Source organism: Chrysemys picta, chromosome 15 (genome assembly GCF_011386835.1).
Source record: "Chrysemys picta bellii isolate R12L10 chromosome 15, ASM1138683v2, whole genome shotgun sequence".
Classification (NCBI taxonomy): Eukaryota; Metazoa; Chordata; order Testudines; family Emydidae; genus Chrysemys; species Chrysemys picta.
This window is the reverse complement of record NC_088805.1, coordinates 22,225,194-22,243,698: the sequence shown is the minus strand read 5'-3', so window position 1 is coordinate 22,243,698 and position 18,505 is coordinate 22,225,194. Positions and strand designations below refer to the sequence as shown.

General features: G+C 44.4%; 2 protein-coding genes across 8 annotated transcripts in view; one reads left to right on the top strand and one right to left on the bottom strand.

The window, feature by feature from the left end:
- Positions 1-3,216, bottom strand: part of STX2 (syntaxin 2) — a 40,718-nt gene extending 37,502 nt beyond the window's left edge. For 5 of the 7 annotated variants that reach the window (XR_006175025.2, XM_005299549.5, XM_005299550.5 and 2 more), the window contains exon 1: positions 2,982-3,216. Coding sequence is in view for 4 of the 7 variants with exons in the window: in XM_005299549.5 (XP_005299606.1) it covers positions 2,982-3,011 (30 nt within the window). In the remaining 3 variants the exon portion in view is untranslated. The remainder of the gene's footprint in view (positions 1-2,981) is intronic. The other 2 variants (XM_042852539.2, XM_065568624.1) reach the window with 1 other exon arrangement.
- A 7,376-nt stretch (positions 3,217-10,592) lies between these two features.
- On the top strand, positions 10,593-17,102 carry RAN (RAN, member RAS oncogene family). Its single transcript, XM_005299544.5, has 7 exons — positions 10,593-11,184; positions 12,005-12,047; positions 13,095-13,179; positions 13,261-13,386; positions 14,307-14,494; positions 15,258-15,428; positions 15,546-17,102. The coding sequence occupies exons 2-7, from the start codon at positions 12,012-12,014 to the stop codon at positions 15,588-15,590; spliced, it is 651 nt and encodes a 216-aa protein (XP_005299601.1). The 5' UTR covers positions 10,593-11,184; positions 12,005-12,011; the 3' UTR covers positions 15,591-17,102.
- Positions 17,103-18,505: the final 1,403 nt, after the last annotated feature.

Sequence of the window (18,505 nt, the reverse complement as noted above, 5' to 3'; positions counted from 1 at the left end):
CTCTGAAAGACATGTGTGACTAATGGGAATTCCTCAATACAATGTGGGAAAACTATATACATTCATATCTGAATGTTGCAGTTGCTCTTTTCATATTTGTTCCGCTTTAGGAACTGTTTTAGCTAGTGTCCCCATCCTATCCAAAAATTACATAATTTTATTTGTCTAGAGACCAAACTTACAAATAGGGAAATACATTCATTTGACAAGGTTAAGAAGTACTAGCTATTTAAAAAACCACGACCCCCATAAATAACTTAATATTATAGTTGACAAAAAATAGAACATTTGCTCTCAGTAATATTTAAAGAACAACCAAAAATTAGAAATCCCAAATTTAACTAGAAAGAATCTAGGATAGAAGCTTTCCCAAGGAGGTTGAAGTACTTTCACTAAATGTATTAACATAGACTTGATAGAACACCATGACATCTTAAGTTATTTATACAGCATATCAAGCACGCTGGGAGAGGAGGAGCAGTGGCAAAGTTTATAAATAAGCAAATTATCAATTTAGTGTAAAATAGTCTAACTCCTTGCCCTAATGTAGGAATGCTACGTGATCCCTGAAGGTTCCCCAGGCTTTGGCAGGTTACTGTTTAAAAACTACAGAATATAATTCCATTACACTTCAGTTAAAATATTTATTAAATCAAAATGCAATGAAGCTATATTAAAACAAAGACAGGTTTAAAAACATAGGTAACAACATTCATATAGCCCACATGATTTCTCCAGGTCGAGATTTAAAAAACAAAAAAAAACAAAAACAAGTCATCATTTCTGTGCTTGAAAAAAGCAGAAATTCTGTTCTGACAAATTCACTCTGACAAAAAAAAGCTGGTGTAGTGATAGAAAGTTTTTGCTAATATTAATGAATATCTTCATTTGTGATACTGCAGTGAGGGAATTTTTGGGAAGATGAGAGGGTGATAACTTCGCTGTCCAAGTTTTCTTTGCACATTAATTTAGCCTGAGGCTTGGTCTACACTACCCCCCCTAATTCGAACTAAGGTACGCAACTTCAGCTACGTGAATAACGTAGCTGAAGTTCGAAGTACCTTATTTCGAATTAGTTCAAACTTACCTTGGTCCACACTCGGCAGGCAGGCTCCCCCGTCGACTCCGCGGTACTCCTCTCGGCGAGCTGGAGTACCGCAGTCGACGGCGAGCACTTCCGGGTTCGACTTATCGCGTCCAGACTAGACGCGATAAGTCGAACCCAGAAGTTCGATTTCCAGCCGTCGAACTTGCCGGTAAGTGTAGCCAAGGCCTGAGTGATATCATCTAGCATGTGTTCTGTTTTACATGTGTCCCAGAAACCAAAGCTACACATTTTAAAATAACAACATTTGGGTTTCGATGGTTTTTGCTCTTCTGACTAAAATAAGTGTTGAAACACTGAAAAATTTTATGCAGTCAATCCACAATAAGCACCTCGGGATTTTAAAATAAATTTTACAGACTGTACTTTAGTTAAGTATGAAGTATTTTATTACTACACATAGTGTTTACTCTAAAGTCATAAATACACAAGCATTCATACCTGTTTTGTGTCTTTGTCTTAAGCATTACTAGATGCTAACCTACAAACTACTACAAATTGATAGCATTTTTTTAATTAACGTCAAAGTTAACTCTGTCCTTAACAAAAACAACATTCTTGCTTCCCCTCCCATTCCCAGTCAGACTGAACTCTGAATATGCTAAGTATCACAGACCTAATTCAGATTGTTGCTGCTTTCTTCTCCCCTCTCCCTTCTAAAAGTGTGTGTGCACTATATTAAAATTTGACACTCACCCATATAATGTGTAGGACAGAAGTTTAGAGTTTAAAAAAAAAGGGAGAGAGAGAGAGAGAGAGACTGGAGGAAGAAGAAAGCTGTCTGAAAAAAAAACAAAAAACACAGAAACACCCCCCACTATTCATTAGGACAATAGCAACCCTGACACACAGTTTTTTCTGGTTAAGGATACTGTAATAAGCATTCCAAAAGGCCTCCCACCCCTACAGAGAATAGAGGAAAGAGACTACTCATTCTATTTACAAGCACAATTTCAATACTTGAGTTTTTTCTATTTCATAATATATTATTTTTTAAGGCAACTGGTCCCCAGTCCTGCAAGCAACTTTGCATAAGTGGACTCCTGTACATACCTGGAGCCCTGATCGATTACAGAGACTCCATTTGATGTGCATTCTCCATTTTTCCCCTTTTGAAATATAATCAAAACATTCTTATTTTGTTCAAGCCATATCCAGATAAAGTTAAACAAAAGGCATTCTCCCCAAACTCCACCCTCTCTTCTTTTCAGGATAAGAACGAGAGGAAGGAAAAGAATACAGAAACATACTGAATTACCACTTTATAAGTATATACAAAACATACAATTGACTTAGACATGTTATCTCTTAACCGGATAACTTTAAAAAAGAGACAAAGCCCTCCATTTCACTCTTGCCTTTACTATCTCACTGTAGATAATTCAAGCGCACAACAATTATTACCCATTGTCTCTGTCACTCAAATATTAACATTTGGGGACGGGGGGGGGGGTCTTCATCCCCCCCCCCCACAAAACAGGATTTGAAGTTTGTACGAGGAGCCCCAAAGCTTTCGAAACATCTCCCCATCTCTCGGGAGTGGATATTCCGCCGCCTCCTCCTCCCAGAGACAGGAGCTGGAAAGGAGCCTGGAGCAGCTCAGAGATCTCACTGCCTCCAGGGACGTGTCTGGGGCGTTGCCTAAGCGATCCGAGCAGAGAGACCCGGGAATGTTCCCATCTCTGACCGTTAGCTGAGGATACAAATAATGAGCCACCAGCCCTCCCCACTGAGCCCCCGCCATCCCACGCTGTCCCTGACTCGCTGCTTTTTGTCCCCTCCAGCACCCCCTCCGCCCGCTACCCCTCTCGGCCTGCCCCGTACCCCCCGTCAGCCCCTCCGCCGGCCCGGTCCCCGCTCCCTGAGCCCCCCTCACCGCTATCAGCTCAGCCAGCCGGTCCCTCATCCCCGCAGCAGCTCGGCGCCTCGCTCACTCTTCACACCGTTACTCGTCCGCCGCCGCCACCTCCCTCCTCGGCGGGGCTCAGCGGACGGGCCGCGCCGCCTCCCCTCACGCCGTCCGCGGCACTAATCCCCCTCCTCCTATGCCCGATGCCAAGGCAACCACCCAAGCCAGAACCCGCTCTGCGCATGCTCCGCGCTGCTCACTCAATCACAGCTGTGGGGGGAAGAGCCAGGACCACCCACTGTGAGGCAGGACATGCCAAGGTGGGGGCGGGGCTATGCAAATATTACCGTCCCAGCGCAAAGGGTGACATCAGCAGGTAAAGGGCAGCCTGGTCAAGAAGTGGTTGAAGCAGGACTCTTGGGTTCTAGTCCCAGCTTTGGCACTGAATGTCTTTGGGTTTGAGATCTGGGTGCGCCACTGAAATCAGTGTGGGTTTTGCCAAGGGGAGCAGAATCAGGGACCTGGAGTGCTTGGGCTAATGACTTCACCTGTTTACACTTCATTTTCTCCATTTATAAACCAAGGAAAGCACCAATAGTCTGACCCTCTCCCACACTGGTAGGCAGCTAGGCTCCTGCTTGTAAAAAAAGATTTCAGATCCCTGCAGGGCAGCAAATGCAAATTAGTATAATTGACTAGTGTATTTTAATTTTAAAAGTTTAAATCTGGCACTCTAAAAATCAAAATAGGGAGGGAGAAAGGCATTAGACAAAAGGGAAGAGGGTGCATAGAAAATCCCTTATGTGTGGCTGAGGGAGGCATGAGAGGCACACAGAGCCCCTGCCAAGGGATGGAGGGATATGAATGGGGGACAATGGTATGGAGGTGGCATGTAGCAGAGGAAGGCATGGTAGATACAGATCCCCTGGCATGAGGGAGGTTGTGGGGGGAGTTTCAGGGAATCCCTGAAATAAGGGTTGAACCTAGGGCATATGGGGAATGGAGGAATGCAAAAGCCCCTGATGGTTGTGAGGTGCTTGGTTTACTGAAGCTAGGAACTATGAGATATCCTAGTGATATTTAAGAGGAAGACTGCACTAGTAATACATTGCTATGCAAACTGTACAGTGTGGAATACACTCAGGAATTCACAATAACTTCCAGGAAGACATTGATATTAGAGATAAAGAAGATCTGTTTCAGCTACATTAGTAGTATCAAAACTGACAATAGTTGTGAGTTCCTGCAGTAAACTGCACAGCAGCCAATATGGAACTGGGGCCTATCCTAATTACACCCCTCCACATTTAGTGGGTTGAATATGGTTGAGTTTATGGCAGGAGCTGGGATTGCTAAAACAGAATGAATTAGACAAAATATATTTTGTTTGTTTACAATGTGCAGTTAACAGCACTTTGTGTACAGTCAGATCCATGGTTTAGTTCATGGCAAAATTCCACCACTGCTCTGGAGGGAACTCGCTGATCCTATGGTCTACAAGGCTCTGCTTTGCCAATAAAAGAGACAGGTTTCAGAGTGGTAGCCTTGTTAGTCTGTATCAGCAAAAACAACGAGAAGTCCTTGTGGCACCTTAGAGACTAACAAATTTATTTGGACATAAACTTTCGTGGGCTAGAGCCCACTTCATCAGATGCATGAAGTGAAAAATACAGGAGCAGGTATAAATACATCAAAGGGTGGGGGTTGCTTTACCAAGTGGGAGGTCAGTCTAACGAGATAAATCAATTAACACCAGAATACCAAGGGAGGAAAAATAACTTTTGAAGTGGAGCTGGGGCGACGGGGGGGGGGGGGGGCCTCCCCGTGGGTGCTCCAGCCCCGGAGCACCCATGGAGTCAGCACCTATGCTCTGATGCCTCATGTCCTGGGTGCTGACAGATGTGAACAGCAACAGACACAGCTGTTCTATCTGTATGCCATTACTGCCAGTTAAATAAAATGTGTCAAATGAATGCAGTTTAATCCCTCCCACCCCCAGCATTGATTAAGCCTTTAGCTTCAGTTTTGCAACATCTAACTTGTAGGCGCCTTGCTTCCCGATGGACTGCACAGTGATGAATTAGGTACCAGCCTCTTTATACAATGAAAGGGGAGTGAGGTGACTAAGAATGGAGTTCACAAAACCAAGCAAGTTTAGCTAGCAGGAAATCCTGAGGAGAGGGGTATCTAAACTCTAGACGGGTAGGTGGTGCCTTCCTCCACTTGAGATTCACATGAGTGAACCCTCTCCTAGATTTAGATGCCTAAGCCCTTCCTCACAAAATTTCTGCTTGTTCAGTGATTATTGCACTCACCCAGGATGTGGGCTCAAATCCCCCCTACCTAACTCATTGGGCAAGAAAAAGTCAGAATTACTCCATGGCTTAGTGATTAGGGTACTCATGGGAGACCCAGATTCCAGGCCCAGCTCCAATGAATATTTTTAAGTATCTTACACAAAATGGAACAGCTGCAACAGGAGAGAATGAAAATAATCCAACCCATCTTCCTTTAAAGCCTAGTAGTTAGGGTATCCTGATGGGAAAACTGGGTTCAAGTCCCTGCTCCAAATCAGAAAGATTGGGGATTCAAAGATGTCTCCCATATCCCAGGTGAGTGCTCTACCATTAGGTTAGAGTGTGTAAGGGAGGGCATGGCAGCATGTTTTGGGTGGTGCCTGATCTAGTAGGTGGCATCTGGACACCCATATTGGATCAAGCTGCACTGGTGAGATAGGTGAGAGAACACCTAGGTTAAGGATCTTGCTATGTCTTAGGGTATGTCTACACTTACCTTGGATCGACGCTGCAGTGATCAAGCCACTGGGGGTTGATTTAGTGGGTCTAGTGAAGACCTGCTAAATCGACCACAGATCGCTCTCCCATTGACTCCGGTACTCCACCAAAACAAGAATCTTAAGGTAAGTCGATGGGAGAGTTTTTCCCGTCAACTGCAATAAGTCGACCTAATCTACGTAGCTGGAGTTGCGTAACTTAGGTCAACTTAACCCTGTAGTGTAGAGCTGCCCCAGGGCACTGATTTGCTCAGCAGTGTAATGATTTAGGCAACTTTGCACATCTCCACCAAATGAATTTAGGCACCTTTCTTATTGGCAGAAACATAGCTGTTCTGGGAATTTAGGTGCCTCCACTGGTTAAGCAGCAGCTGAGTGTGGGGAATTTTGAGGATATAAATTTTGGGATTTAAATCTCTTTGTGGATCTAGTGTGGGGGCAGATTATCCTACAACTGCCTCCAGCAGGGTTCTCATTCAAGCCTCTGAACCATCTAGAATTGGCCACTGTCAGAGACAGAATACTGGCCTAGAGAGAGACTGAAGCAGTATGGCCAGGAGCGCTGCCAGCTTTTCTGCCGCCCTAGGTGGCGAAAGGTCCTGCCCCGAAATGCCGCCCCCCACAGAGGCAGTGGAAGGTCCCGCTGCTGAAATACCGCTGCGGTTGCCGCCCCCCAAATTGTAGTGCCCTAGGCAACCGCCTAGGTTGCCTAATGGGTTGCGCTGGCCCTGAGTATGGCACTCTCTATGTTCCTATTCATAGACAAATGGTCTTCCTTTTCCAAATCCACACTACTGCATTCCCCCCAAAGGCTATATCCATGTGTAGAGATTCCCAGCTCTCCCAACTTGAAGTAGTGTGCTAACAATAGCACAGTGTAGCTGGGGTAGCACAGCAGGCATCTTGGGCTAGTTGCCCTGTGTATGTATCCCACTGGACTCCCTGCATATGTACTAGGCTGGCTAGCCCAACCTGCCACCCTGGCTACACTGCTAATGTTAGCACATGACCTCGAGTAGAGCTAGTGCAGGTATGTCTATGCAAGCTGGGAATCAGACACCCCAGCTCGAAGTGCAGATATAGCCTTAAGGAAGCCTTCTGTGCTCTCTAACTCTCTGTATGTATGACTTCACAAAACATAGTATCAATATTTTAATACACCCAAAATTCTCTCTCTCTCTATATATATATTTATATATAATCCTAAATCTACACACCTTCTGTTAACTAAAATCCTGAAATGTATTCATGGTATTTCTAAAGCATTTCAGATCACTGAATTAGCTTAGTTAGAACATCATTCAATGACTCTGTTTGAAGTAAAACAACGTTTACTAATTATCTGGACCAGTATTTAGAAACTCATAAAATCTGCATTTAACCACCATACAAATAAAGGTACAGACTGAAATGTTTTCTGGCCATGTCTGTATTTTTGTTAAAAGCTGATATAACGCTCATGCAATTTATTGTTATGGACTTCTGTTATTAAATACTTAGCTCCTATAGGCATAGTTAGTTTTAAGGAAGAAAGATGTGACTCAAATGATCATTTAGTACAGGGGAGGAGTGCTTTATAAAGAACTCTGCTATACTGAAAGAATGTATGGTGAAAAAAGCTACGTATACTGGATGTGATTAAAAAAAACCTCTAAAACCAATTCCTTCTTGACCTCTCGAAGCAACGAGAAAAACTACTGTAGGGGGAAAAGCTCTGTAAGTCTTAACCAAAGGAAAACATCAGTAACACTTTGCATTTACAACAAGGAGTCCTTGTGGCACCTTAGAGACTAAGGGCATGGCTACACTTGCAGATGTAGAGCGCTTTGAGTTAAACCAGCCTTCGTAGAGCGCAGTAGGGAAAGCGCTGCAATCTGTCCACACTGACAGCTGCAAGCACACTGGCGTGGCCACATTAGCAGCTCTTGCAACGGCCACAGAAAGCAGTGCATTGTGGTAGCTATCCCAGCATGCAAGTGGCTGCAACGTGCTTTTCAAATGAGGGGAGTGGGGTGGGGTGGAGTGTGACAGGGAGTGTGTTGTGTGTATGTGGGGGGAGAGAGAGTGGGTTTTGGGGGGGCTGAGAGCATGTCATCATGCTGTCTTGTAAGTTCAGACAGCAACAGACTCCCCTCCCCCCAGCACTGCACAGTAATGGTTGCTTTGTCTCAGAGCAGATAAGCATGCCGGCTGTCAGAAACGGAGCTTTCAAAGGGCATATCGGCATACCTGCAGTGATTACAAAACAATGACAGGAGTGGCCACTTGATTTAAGGAGATTATGGGACGTTTCCAGAGGCTGATCAGACCACAGTAATGCAACACCTCGTTCACACTGACGCCCAGGCATTTCAGCCAATGCGCACCAAGTGTTAAATCTTCTCACCGAGGTGGAATACCAGGAGTGCTCTAGCCCTGGACTCAGAGCACTCTACGTGCCTTGCCGGTGTGGAAGGGCAGTGAGCTAGGGCACCCGCGGCTGCTTTAATGCGCTCTGACTCGCAACTGTAGCCAAAGCCTAACAAATTTATTGGGGCATAAGCTTTCATGGGCAAGAACCCACTTCATACGATGCATGGAGTGGAAAATACAGGAGCAGGTATAAATACATGTGGAAGATGTGATTTATCTTACTAAGTGTGAGGTCAGTCTAACGAGGCAATTCAATTGACAGCAGGATACCAAGAGAGGAAAAAGTAACTTTTGAAGTGGTAATGAGAGTGGCCCATTCCAGACAGTTGACAAGAAGATGTGAATAACAGTAGGGGGAAATTAGGTTTAGGTTTTGTAATGACCCAACCACTCCCAGTCTTTATTCAGGCCTAATCTGATGGTGTCCAGTTTGTAAATGAGTGTCAGTTCTGCAGTTTCACGTTGGAGTCTGTTTTTGAAGTTTTTTTTGTTGAAGAATTGCCACTTTCAGGTCTGTTATTTAGTGACCAGGGAGACTGAAGTTTTCTCCTACTTGTTTTTGAATGTTATGATTCCTGATGTCAGATTTGTGTCCATTTATTCATTTGCGTAGAGACGGTCCGGTTTGGCCAATACATGGAAATGGCAACGAACAGTACAAGGCTTTTAAAACCTTGATCTTAAACTCAGGTCACATTATATGAAAATTATCTACATAGAAAACCACCAATAAATAATAGATTATGTTTAATAGCACAAAGGATCTGAACCACTTAATAAATTATAGAAATGCTAAAGTGATGCCATCTCTGAAGTAGGAATATGTCATCTAACTATTGCAAAGAATAGTTATACAAGGAGAGTATATTTTGGCCGAAGACCTAGGGGAAAACCAATATACATTTTAAAAAGTTGCTGTCAGATCTTTGACTATGGGCCTTTGATGTCCATAATCTCAAGGAAAACCCATTAAACTACATGCAAGTTGGTTTATGACTGGTAGAACTGATCCTGCCAAGCTTTGAATGTGGGGAAATGAGCTATTTCAAATCTGATGCTTAAACCACTCTATTAAACATGTTGTTTTATTTACACATACACATACATTCCTGTGGAAAGCAAACCAGAGCAAAAAGAACAATAACTGTCAAGTTTCAGAGTAGCAGCCGTGTTAGTCTGTATCCGCAAAAAGAAGAACAGGAGTACTTGTGGCACCTTAGAGACTAACAAATTTATTAGAGCATAAGCTTTCGTGGACTACAGCCCACTTCTTCGGATGCATATAGAATGGAACATATATTGAGGAGATATATATACACACATACAGAGAGCATAAACAGGTGGGAGTTGTCTTACCAACTCTGAGAGGCCAATTAATTAAGAGAAAAAAAACTTTTGAAGTGATAATCAAGCTAGCCCAGTACAGACAGTTTGATAAGAAGTGTGAGAATACTTACAAGGGGAGATAGATTCAATGTTTGTAATGGCTCAGCCATTCCCAGTCCTTATTCAAACCGGAGTTGATTGTGTCTAGTTTGCATATCAATTCTAGCTCAGCAGTCTCTCGTTGGAGTCTGTTTTTGAAGTTTTTCTGTTGTAATATAGCCACCCGCAGGTCTGTCACTGAATGACCAGACAGGTTAAAGTGTTCTCCCACTGGTTTTTGAGTATTTTGATTCCTGATGTCAGATTTGTGTCCATTAATTCTTTTGCGTAGAAACTGTCCGGTTTGGCCAATGTACATGGCAGAGGGGCATTGCTGGCACATGATGGCATATATCACATTGGTAGATGTGCAGGTGAACGAGCCCCTGATGGTATGGCTGATGTGATTAGGTCCTATGATGATGTCACTTGAATAGATATGTGGACAGAGTTGGCATCGGGGTTTGTTACAAGGATAGGTTCCTGGGTTAGTGGTTTCATCACTGAACAAAACCACTAACCCAGGAACCTATCCTTCTATATGCATCCGAAGAGGTGGGCTGTAGTCCACAAAAGCTTATGCTCTAATAAATTTGTTAGTCTCTAAGGTGCCACAAGTAATAACTGTCAAGACGATAAAGCATGTGTACTCTTTCATCAGAGACATAAGGGGCAATAGCCTGTAGTTACGCTTCAAATAAATGTGTTGGTCTCTAAGGTGCCACAAGTACTCCTGTTCTTTTTGCGGAAACAGACTAACACGGCTGCTACTCTGAAACCCGTATCCTGAAGTTGTTACTCCCAATTAAGTCCTTTTGCTGCTTCTAATTAGAGCCTGTGAGGGGGCCAGCGAGAGAGGCTCCCCTCGCCCCCTTCTCCTCCATCTCCACCGCCAAGGCTCTGGCTATAGCGCTGTACCGGGTGCTAACACCGCACGAAAGGCAGGGCGCTGAGCAAGATGGGGCGCTGAGGGGCTGCCTATAAAGCGGGGAGGGCTGGTCCCTCCTCAGGGTGGGGTTGTGCACACGAGGCCCTAGGAGGGCGGGCGGAAACGGCGAAGCGCACTCAACCCCCCCGCCCCGGAGGATGCAGAAGAGCTGAGGAGGACCCAGCTCCGCCGAGGATTTGTTTTAGGCAGGGGGCGTGGAGCGGAAGAAAGAACGGGGGGGGCACCGCGCGCGCGCAAACGGCGCACGGCCGGATTCTTAGCCCGGGCCGCGAGCGAGCCCAGCGCCATCCCCAGGCCCTGAGCGAACGTTCTACGTCACACCCCGTGGGCGGGGCGCGAGCGTCTCGATTCCCGCGCCCCTAGACCCGGAAGAGTGGTTGATTCCCTTTCCGCTCCGTGCAGCTAAACTAACGCGTGCGCGTGTTCTCTCAGCACTCCAACGGCGGTTAGAAAAACGTCTAAGGAAGCGGCGCGCGCTGGCGGAGGGAGGGAGCTCACGGTCCCCGCTCCTCCTATCACGTGACGCTCGACCACTCCCTCCTCTCGTTGTGTCCGCGCGGCGTCGCACTCCGGGTATTTGAACCGCGCTTCCGCCATCTTTCCAGCGCCTAGTCACTGAGGGGAGCGACACCGAGAGACGTCTCGGGAAGGTAACGGGGCTAGGTCTCCCCCCATTGCCCGTAGGGATCGAGAGACGTGGGATGGGTTTAGGAAGGGATAGAGGGTGCGTGAGGGGGGTGGTAGTCGTCCGTCGGTGCCTAGGAATGGGGCTGGGGGAGAGGTGAGGCCTGGCTGGGGGCCGCTCCCGTCTCCTTTCTTTCGCGATGGGGCGTCTGGGCCCGTTGGCCACATAAGGAGCGGGACAGGCCTGGCTGGGGGAGCAGAGGGGGGCTGATGCGGCCTGGGTGCCCGCAGAGGGGGGAGGGGAAGTGGCGCGCGCTGCTCCGTCATCGTGGCGCGGGGAGGCCGCGGGGCCCGTTGGGGTGTGGGGGAGCGGGAGGCAGCCCGGGCCCCTCCGGATTCCCAGGCCCGGGCTGACCGGGAGATGGTCTCTTCTCAGCGGCGGGATGATGGCTCGGTGCGGAAGGAGGGAATTGAGCCGGACGCCCCCCCGGGGCGAGTCCAAGCTCGTCTTCCCCTTGGGGCGCCTGGCTGGCCCCGCGGTTCATTCCCCCCGCACCGGGCCTGGCGAAAGAGGGGTTCAGGTGGCTCCCTCTGTAGGGTCCAGGGGGGCGGGTGGGGAAGGGCGGCCGCCATTATCGCTCATTCTCCCGCCCCATGCGGCGCGGCGCTTCCTGTCCCGATGAATGGGGCCGGGACCACGCGGGGAGTTGGCGGGCTGGGAGGAGCCCGGGCCTCTGCGCCGGAGGCGGCTGGTGACCGCAGCGCAGAGCACGGCGCCCAACCCCCGCTGGCCGGGCCCTGCGCCGTCTGGCGTGCTGAGCTCTCATGCTGCCATTTCTCCCGCAGACCCAGCATGGCCGCCCAAGGAGAGCCCCAAGTGCAGTTTAAGGTAAGGAGCCGGCGTTGCGCGGGCAGGTCTTACTCGCTGGGGCAACTTCATACGTGGTTCCCGGCCGGCGTTAGCGCAGCCGCGGGTTTGGAGCGGAGGTTTTGATTCCACTTACCATTGTACAGTAAGTTTGCTCAGGTTAGGGCCTAGAGTGAATTTCTACTGCCATGCATGTTAGCTTCTATACCTAATTCGATTTGTAGTTTAATTAACTTTTTAAATCGTTGTGGTGCGCAACATAAAACCTACTCCGATTATGAATTAAAAGTACTTCCAAATGCTCCCTCTCCCTAGTTCCTTTGTCGCTTTTGCTTTGCGGTAGTCTCCTAACTTACCACTTCTTTCCTGTGTTGTGTGGAAAAGTCAGATACCAGAAAAAACTCTTTCGGTAGTTTGCACTGTGTTACACACACTCTGACTCCTCGCTATAGCAGTCTTGGGTGTTTGTGTAAAATAGGAAGACAACCACAGATTATTTATCTGATGTCCTATTAAACACTGGAAGATAAATAGTTTTTTCTTTTCTAAAACTCAAATACTGTCATATTGCATGTTTCTTGGTTTGGACAATGCAAGTCAACTTCATACTGTGGCTCTCATGTGCTAGTCCAATGCTGTAGTGTTGATGGACAAGCACTGTAGTGGGTCTTGTTAACTGATTCAATTTTTTGAAAATTTGAGATGGTTCTATACAACATTCTAAAAAGAAGTGCTTTAAGAATTGGCACTTTCAGGCCAAATCTAGAATGTTCTTTTGTCTGGATTTAATAATCTGTAACTGGTAGAACCAAATTTAACACTTTTTTCTTTTAATTGAAAGCTGTGTGGTGTTTTGTATAAGGCAACTTGAAACTGTGGTAATGTCAAATAATGAAATATATAACAAGCTGGGCATTAACTGCTTTTAGGTAGTTTGTTTTGTTTTTTTAGTTATAATGTAATCTCCCTGCATGGAACAATTTATAGGATTGGTGTTTTAGTTAAAAATTACGTAAAAGTGACTTTAAAACGTGTTAGCTTAATTTGTTTTCTGAAATCTTTCAACAGCTTGTCTTGGTTGGTGATGGTGGTACTGGTAAAACAACATTTGTAAAACGTCATTTGACTGGTGAATTTGAGAAGAAGTATGTAGGTATGTTTAAACACTTGGAGATTCTAATACTAGTTTTAAATATTATATAAGCAGTTTCTAAATTTAACATTTTAATTGCAGCTACACTGGGTGTTGAAGTCCATCCTCTGGTGTTCCACACTAATAGAGGTCCAATTAAATTTAATGTATGGGACACGGCTGGTCAGGAGAAATTTGGTGGTCTACGGGATGGTTACTATATTCAGGGTAAGTGTAAATTTTCTGTAGTTTTACAGTAACTCCCCTGTAACTTTACAGGGAGGGCTCAGTAATATGAAAATAGTTGTACTAAAAAAGAGCATCCCACCCTAAGCAAACTGTAGCCATGCCAGCATGAGGAAGTAGTCACACTATTCTGTATATTGTGTTTCGTAATAATCTATGGCACTCTCCAGTAAAGTTAAATGGCATAACAAACTAATCGAGAAATGGGTTGCCAGGCTTAAATTTCCCACTTAAAGAGAATCGGAAACTGCATTAAACAGGAATATTTCCCTTTATATTTTTCTAAAGTAGCTATTCTTTATATATTTGACTCAGTTAATTCTTTGCAGAACATCTCTAAAGAGTTTGTCCTCTTACCTGCCTTTAGAAATACGAGGAATGAAGTCTGGCCTCTTTGTTCTTTGAAAAGCTCCTTGGATTAGGGGGGGAGACACAGGGTCATCCTGAGATGTACTGTAAGCTCTCAAGTTGCTGAAGGCCTGGATAGGTTGTCTGAGACTGGTTTACACCTATTTGAATCATGTTTTTGAGAAATATTTGGGCAAATCAAACTTCTTGGGGAAGCCTCTGTGTGTACCCTATCCATGTGACACTCTGGTTTTCAATGGGACTACTTGCGTGAATAAAATTACTGGGTGCCTTAGGGTTTGTAGGATTGGGCCCGAAGATGTGAGCAGGCAAATGATCCTGGGCTGGTCTCAGGAACTCCTATATTCTTTTCTTATTGAGCAGAAGGTATCCTGACAGAATTATTAGGTGGAAAAGAAAAAGTGAAATACTCTTAAGGATAGAGTGGACTGAGGGTTGTGCTTACAGGAGGACCACCCATTCATATATCTTTTATCCAGCGCTAGTATACATTTAAAGAGATAATTTAAGCTTTCATATTATTTATCTTTCAGCTCAGTGTGCCATCATAATGTTTGATGTAACATCAAGAGTTACATACAAGAATGTACCTAACTGGCATAGAGATCTGGTACGAGTATGTGAAAACATCCCTATAGTGTTGTGTGGCAACAAAGTGGATATTAAGGACAGAAAAGTCAAGGCAAAGTCAATTGTCTTCCACAGGAAGAAGAATCTTCAGGTATGATGGCTATCTGTTTTCAGAAATCTTATGTTTTGATTTTTAGTCTTATTGACCTAAACAGTACTATTGCAGCCCTTTTATTCTGAAGGTAAAATGCAATGCTGAGCACTTACACATTTCTCATTACCATTGATAGTTAACTACAAATGCAGTAAAACATCAAATCAGTTTTTTCCATAAGAACAGAATTGAGGATCTTAACAGTTGACACAGATAGGAAGTTAAAGGTGTTGTATTCCCTTCATTAGGACTAATATTGACTTCTGCCAGAGATGTAAGACCCTGAACTCAGTCTTGATATCAAGCTCTTCATCATTTAAAGAAGTTAATAACAGAGTAAAAAGGGAACCCTAACATTCATTAGAATTTGATTAAAAATTCAGAGCAAGTGGGCCAAATGTGAACCTGTTCAGAATGGAGCTCTTTACAAAGTCTTGTGCACTTAAGAAAAATAAAAACAGATTCTTATTGGAATAAAAATCAAGGTTTAGGTCCAAAAATCTGATGCCTTGGTAGACAACTGAAATGTCTTAACTTGCTTTTTTGTTACGGGACTGTTTAGTGGCCTGTTTCTATCGTGTGCCAAACCACTTTAGCTTCCCAAAAATCACTGGGAGTAAAGCAGGTGAAGACCTTGCAGTTGAGACCCTGGTCAGAGCCAAACTTGGCAGTATAACAAGGTCTGACTTTCAACAGTAGATGTGTCAACATAGTTCAGCTGTGTGAGAGTATGTATATATGACCATCCTCTCTTTTGCAGTACTATGATATCTCAGCTAAGAGTAACTACAACTTTGAGAAGCCCTTCCTCTGGCTTGCCAGGAAGCTAATTGGAGATCCCAACTTGGAGTTTGTTGCCATGCCTGCTCTTGCGCCCCCAGAGGTTGTTATGGACCCAGCATTGGCAGCACAGTATGAGCAAGACTTGCAGGTAACTGCTCTGACCCAATGGTTGTCCATTTCTCTAACATTGATACCTGGGAAATCAACTGCTATAAGGAGTTCAAACTCTATAGCTAGTTGCTAAATATAATTTTATCTGTTTCAGATTGCTCAGACCACTGCCCTGCCAGATGAAGATGATGACCTGTAAGGGATGAAGCTGGAGCCCAGCGTCAGAAGTCTAGTTTTATAGGCAACTGTCCTGTGATGTCAGTGGTGCAGCGTGTTTGCCACTTTATTATCTAGCTGAGCAGAACATGTGCTTAATCTTTGGGATGCTGAGAGATGAATGGGCTTCGGAGTGAATGTGGCAGTTTAAAAAAAAAAAAAATTCCTTCATATTTTGGACCTGCATATCTAGCTGTTTTTTGGACTGCAATTACTTCCCCTTTGAGTTTCAAATCTAACTAAGACTGCTGCAGTCACATCACAGTATTCAGTGGTAAATCTTGTTTGTTACTGTCATTCCCATTCCTTTTTTGTTTAGATCATAATAAAGTTGTATTTCAAATATCTAAACAAGTGAACTTTCATGCATTGTTAGGAGTAAGTTGAATAATGTCTCCTATCCTTGAATAGATGCTAATATAGTATTGAATTTTAATTTGAATTTTTACACTTGTAATAGGTATGCAACAAGTAATAAATTAAAAGGTAATCTAGTAATCTTACAGGCTTCTTGAAGCCTATCTGATTTAAACACTGACTTTTAAAACCCAAAGTGTAACTTAATTAGAAAACACAAAAGCAGTGAACATCTGAGGGCTTGTCTACAGGTTAATGTAGTGCGTGCTGAGGGTGTGTGAGTAGTCTGCGTGGACCATGCTTGTGCACACTAAAAGTTCCTTAGTGCTTACTAGGTAGAAGCACACCAGGGAACTTTGAATGTGTTCAAGCATGGTTGACATGGGCTAACTACAGCATGTGTTAATATGTTTTTTAAAATCACCCCGTTGTGCACGTTACCCTATCATGTAGACTGTCCCTGAAGGATTGGCAAGTGTAAATGGATTGAAACAAGTGTAAAATGCAGGTCTAAACCTGTTCTTAACGGCTGCATTTGAAATACAGATACTGACTGCTTGCAGGGATTCTTATTTTAGGAATACAGTACCAAGCTCAACCTCCATGCTACCTTTTAAAAAAAACCAATCTTCAGTTCTGGTTTGCAGTTTTTTAATCTATTAAAATGAACTTTGAAATTCAGAGGACTCCATACTATAGCAACCAGAAACTAGTCAGCAATAGGCCTGTTTATATTAAGTGATGTACAAATTATAGCAGAGCTAGTGTTCTGCTATAGTTAAGGCGGAGTGTTCCTCAGTGAATAGAGTGAAATGGGCTCTTCGCTGAGCATTGTAACTCACTTTCCACTGAAGAGTTACAGTTAGTAAAACTTGAGTCTAATTCCATGCTTGACTGAACTACCTAAGTCTTTACCAAATGGCACCAAGGTCTAAATTTGAAAATAGCTTATTTCAGCACAGATAGTGGAAAATGTCAACTTTAACACTAAATTTACTGGCACTTAAACCAGATGTACACACCAAAATGGAAGTTTTTAAGGGAAATAATTTTCAGTAGTGTTCAATTAAGTACATGAATCCGTCAGTTTTGTATTTTTGGTTTCTTAATAAAGTGAAGCATTTCATTTATTCCTCAACTTGCATGTTTATGTACGTAGTTATTACTGACAATATTTTTTTAAACTTGGATAATACCACCAACCTAAAGCACCCTTGTTACCAGCAACAAGTGGACTGCCATAGTCACTGTCACATTTCCTTCCAAAAACATTTAGACATGATTAGTCAGATTTTTAATTGTCTAGATTCACTTTGGAAACTAGTTTACAGATAGTTATGGCTTAATGGGAGGAACTGAAATGGTCCTTCAGGGGCAGGATTAATAGTAGACTTTTCATTCTGCATTTGATCTTATCTACAGTCAAGACATCCAGGTTCTCTTCCCAAGCTTCAGCTGGACTGATCTTTTCACTAGCACAATCTGCTTGAATCAAACAGCCCCTGAACATCGGCTTCTGCTTCATGTATTCTGCCACTAAGGTTTAGGCTATGTCTACAGTTTGAGGTAGAGCTGTGATTTGATTCCTAATCTGAGGAAAAAACATGCTAGTTCTGAGCAGACTTGTACACTTGTCACAGCAGCATGAACAATGGAATTGGCTAGCTACATGAAATGTGCCTGTCAGAGACCCTCCCCCTGGACTTCAGACAACTAGCCCCTTGCACTGCTGTGGCTACTCCATTTAGCATGCTAGTTTAATCAGAGCTAGGGTGAGTATTTTGTCTTGAAGTGGCAATCACCTCCACAGCTGGGAATGTAGCTGTACCTTAAATTGATGGTCTCCAAGCTGGGGTGAGGCATGGAGGAACATTGAGGAGGGCAGGGCCCCAGCCACTCTGGCTCCAGCCCCAGCTGTGGCCCTGGTTTAGCCTCAGCCCCCTCACCACAACCTAGCCCTGGCCCTTCTCATGGCTGTGGCCTCCGCTGCAGCTCTGGCTCCCTGGGGTGGTGGGGTGTGGACAGGTTACATTATGGCTAAGTGGGGACACAACATAAGTTTGGGGACCACTGCCTAAATGAACACTTGGCTAATGCTGCCAGGTTTAAACTCACCCACTTACTAGGTTCTACAACATAGATTTTTGCTTTTAAAGTTCAAGTAGCTTTATGTATTAGTTAGTTTGCAAGTTGGCTCTAGCTGCCTGCCCTTCCTGCCATGTTTACCCTCCTCCCCCCCCCAAATGGTTTCTTGTCACCACTTTCACCCCTTAATTGTTCTAGCAGGAGAAGCCCTAGTACCTCTGACTTTGTTTTGCATGTGTTGTGGCTTCTACAAAGTAGGGGAGTACGGCTACATTATTGTTTTATCTGATGTGCACATACTTTAAATATAAGATATCTAAAGTGTAAACAACTTCATGAAATCATGATTTTTTGTAAAATGCCATATGCTGAATCTTTCAGTTGTTGGAGTTTGACCTCTAGTGACCTTCCTATTTCCCCTCTCAAATCTATCAGTCTTCCTGGACCTTTTTACTG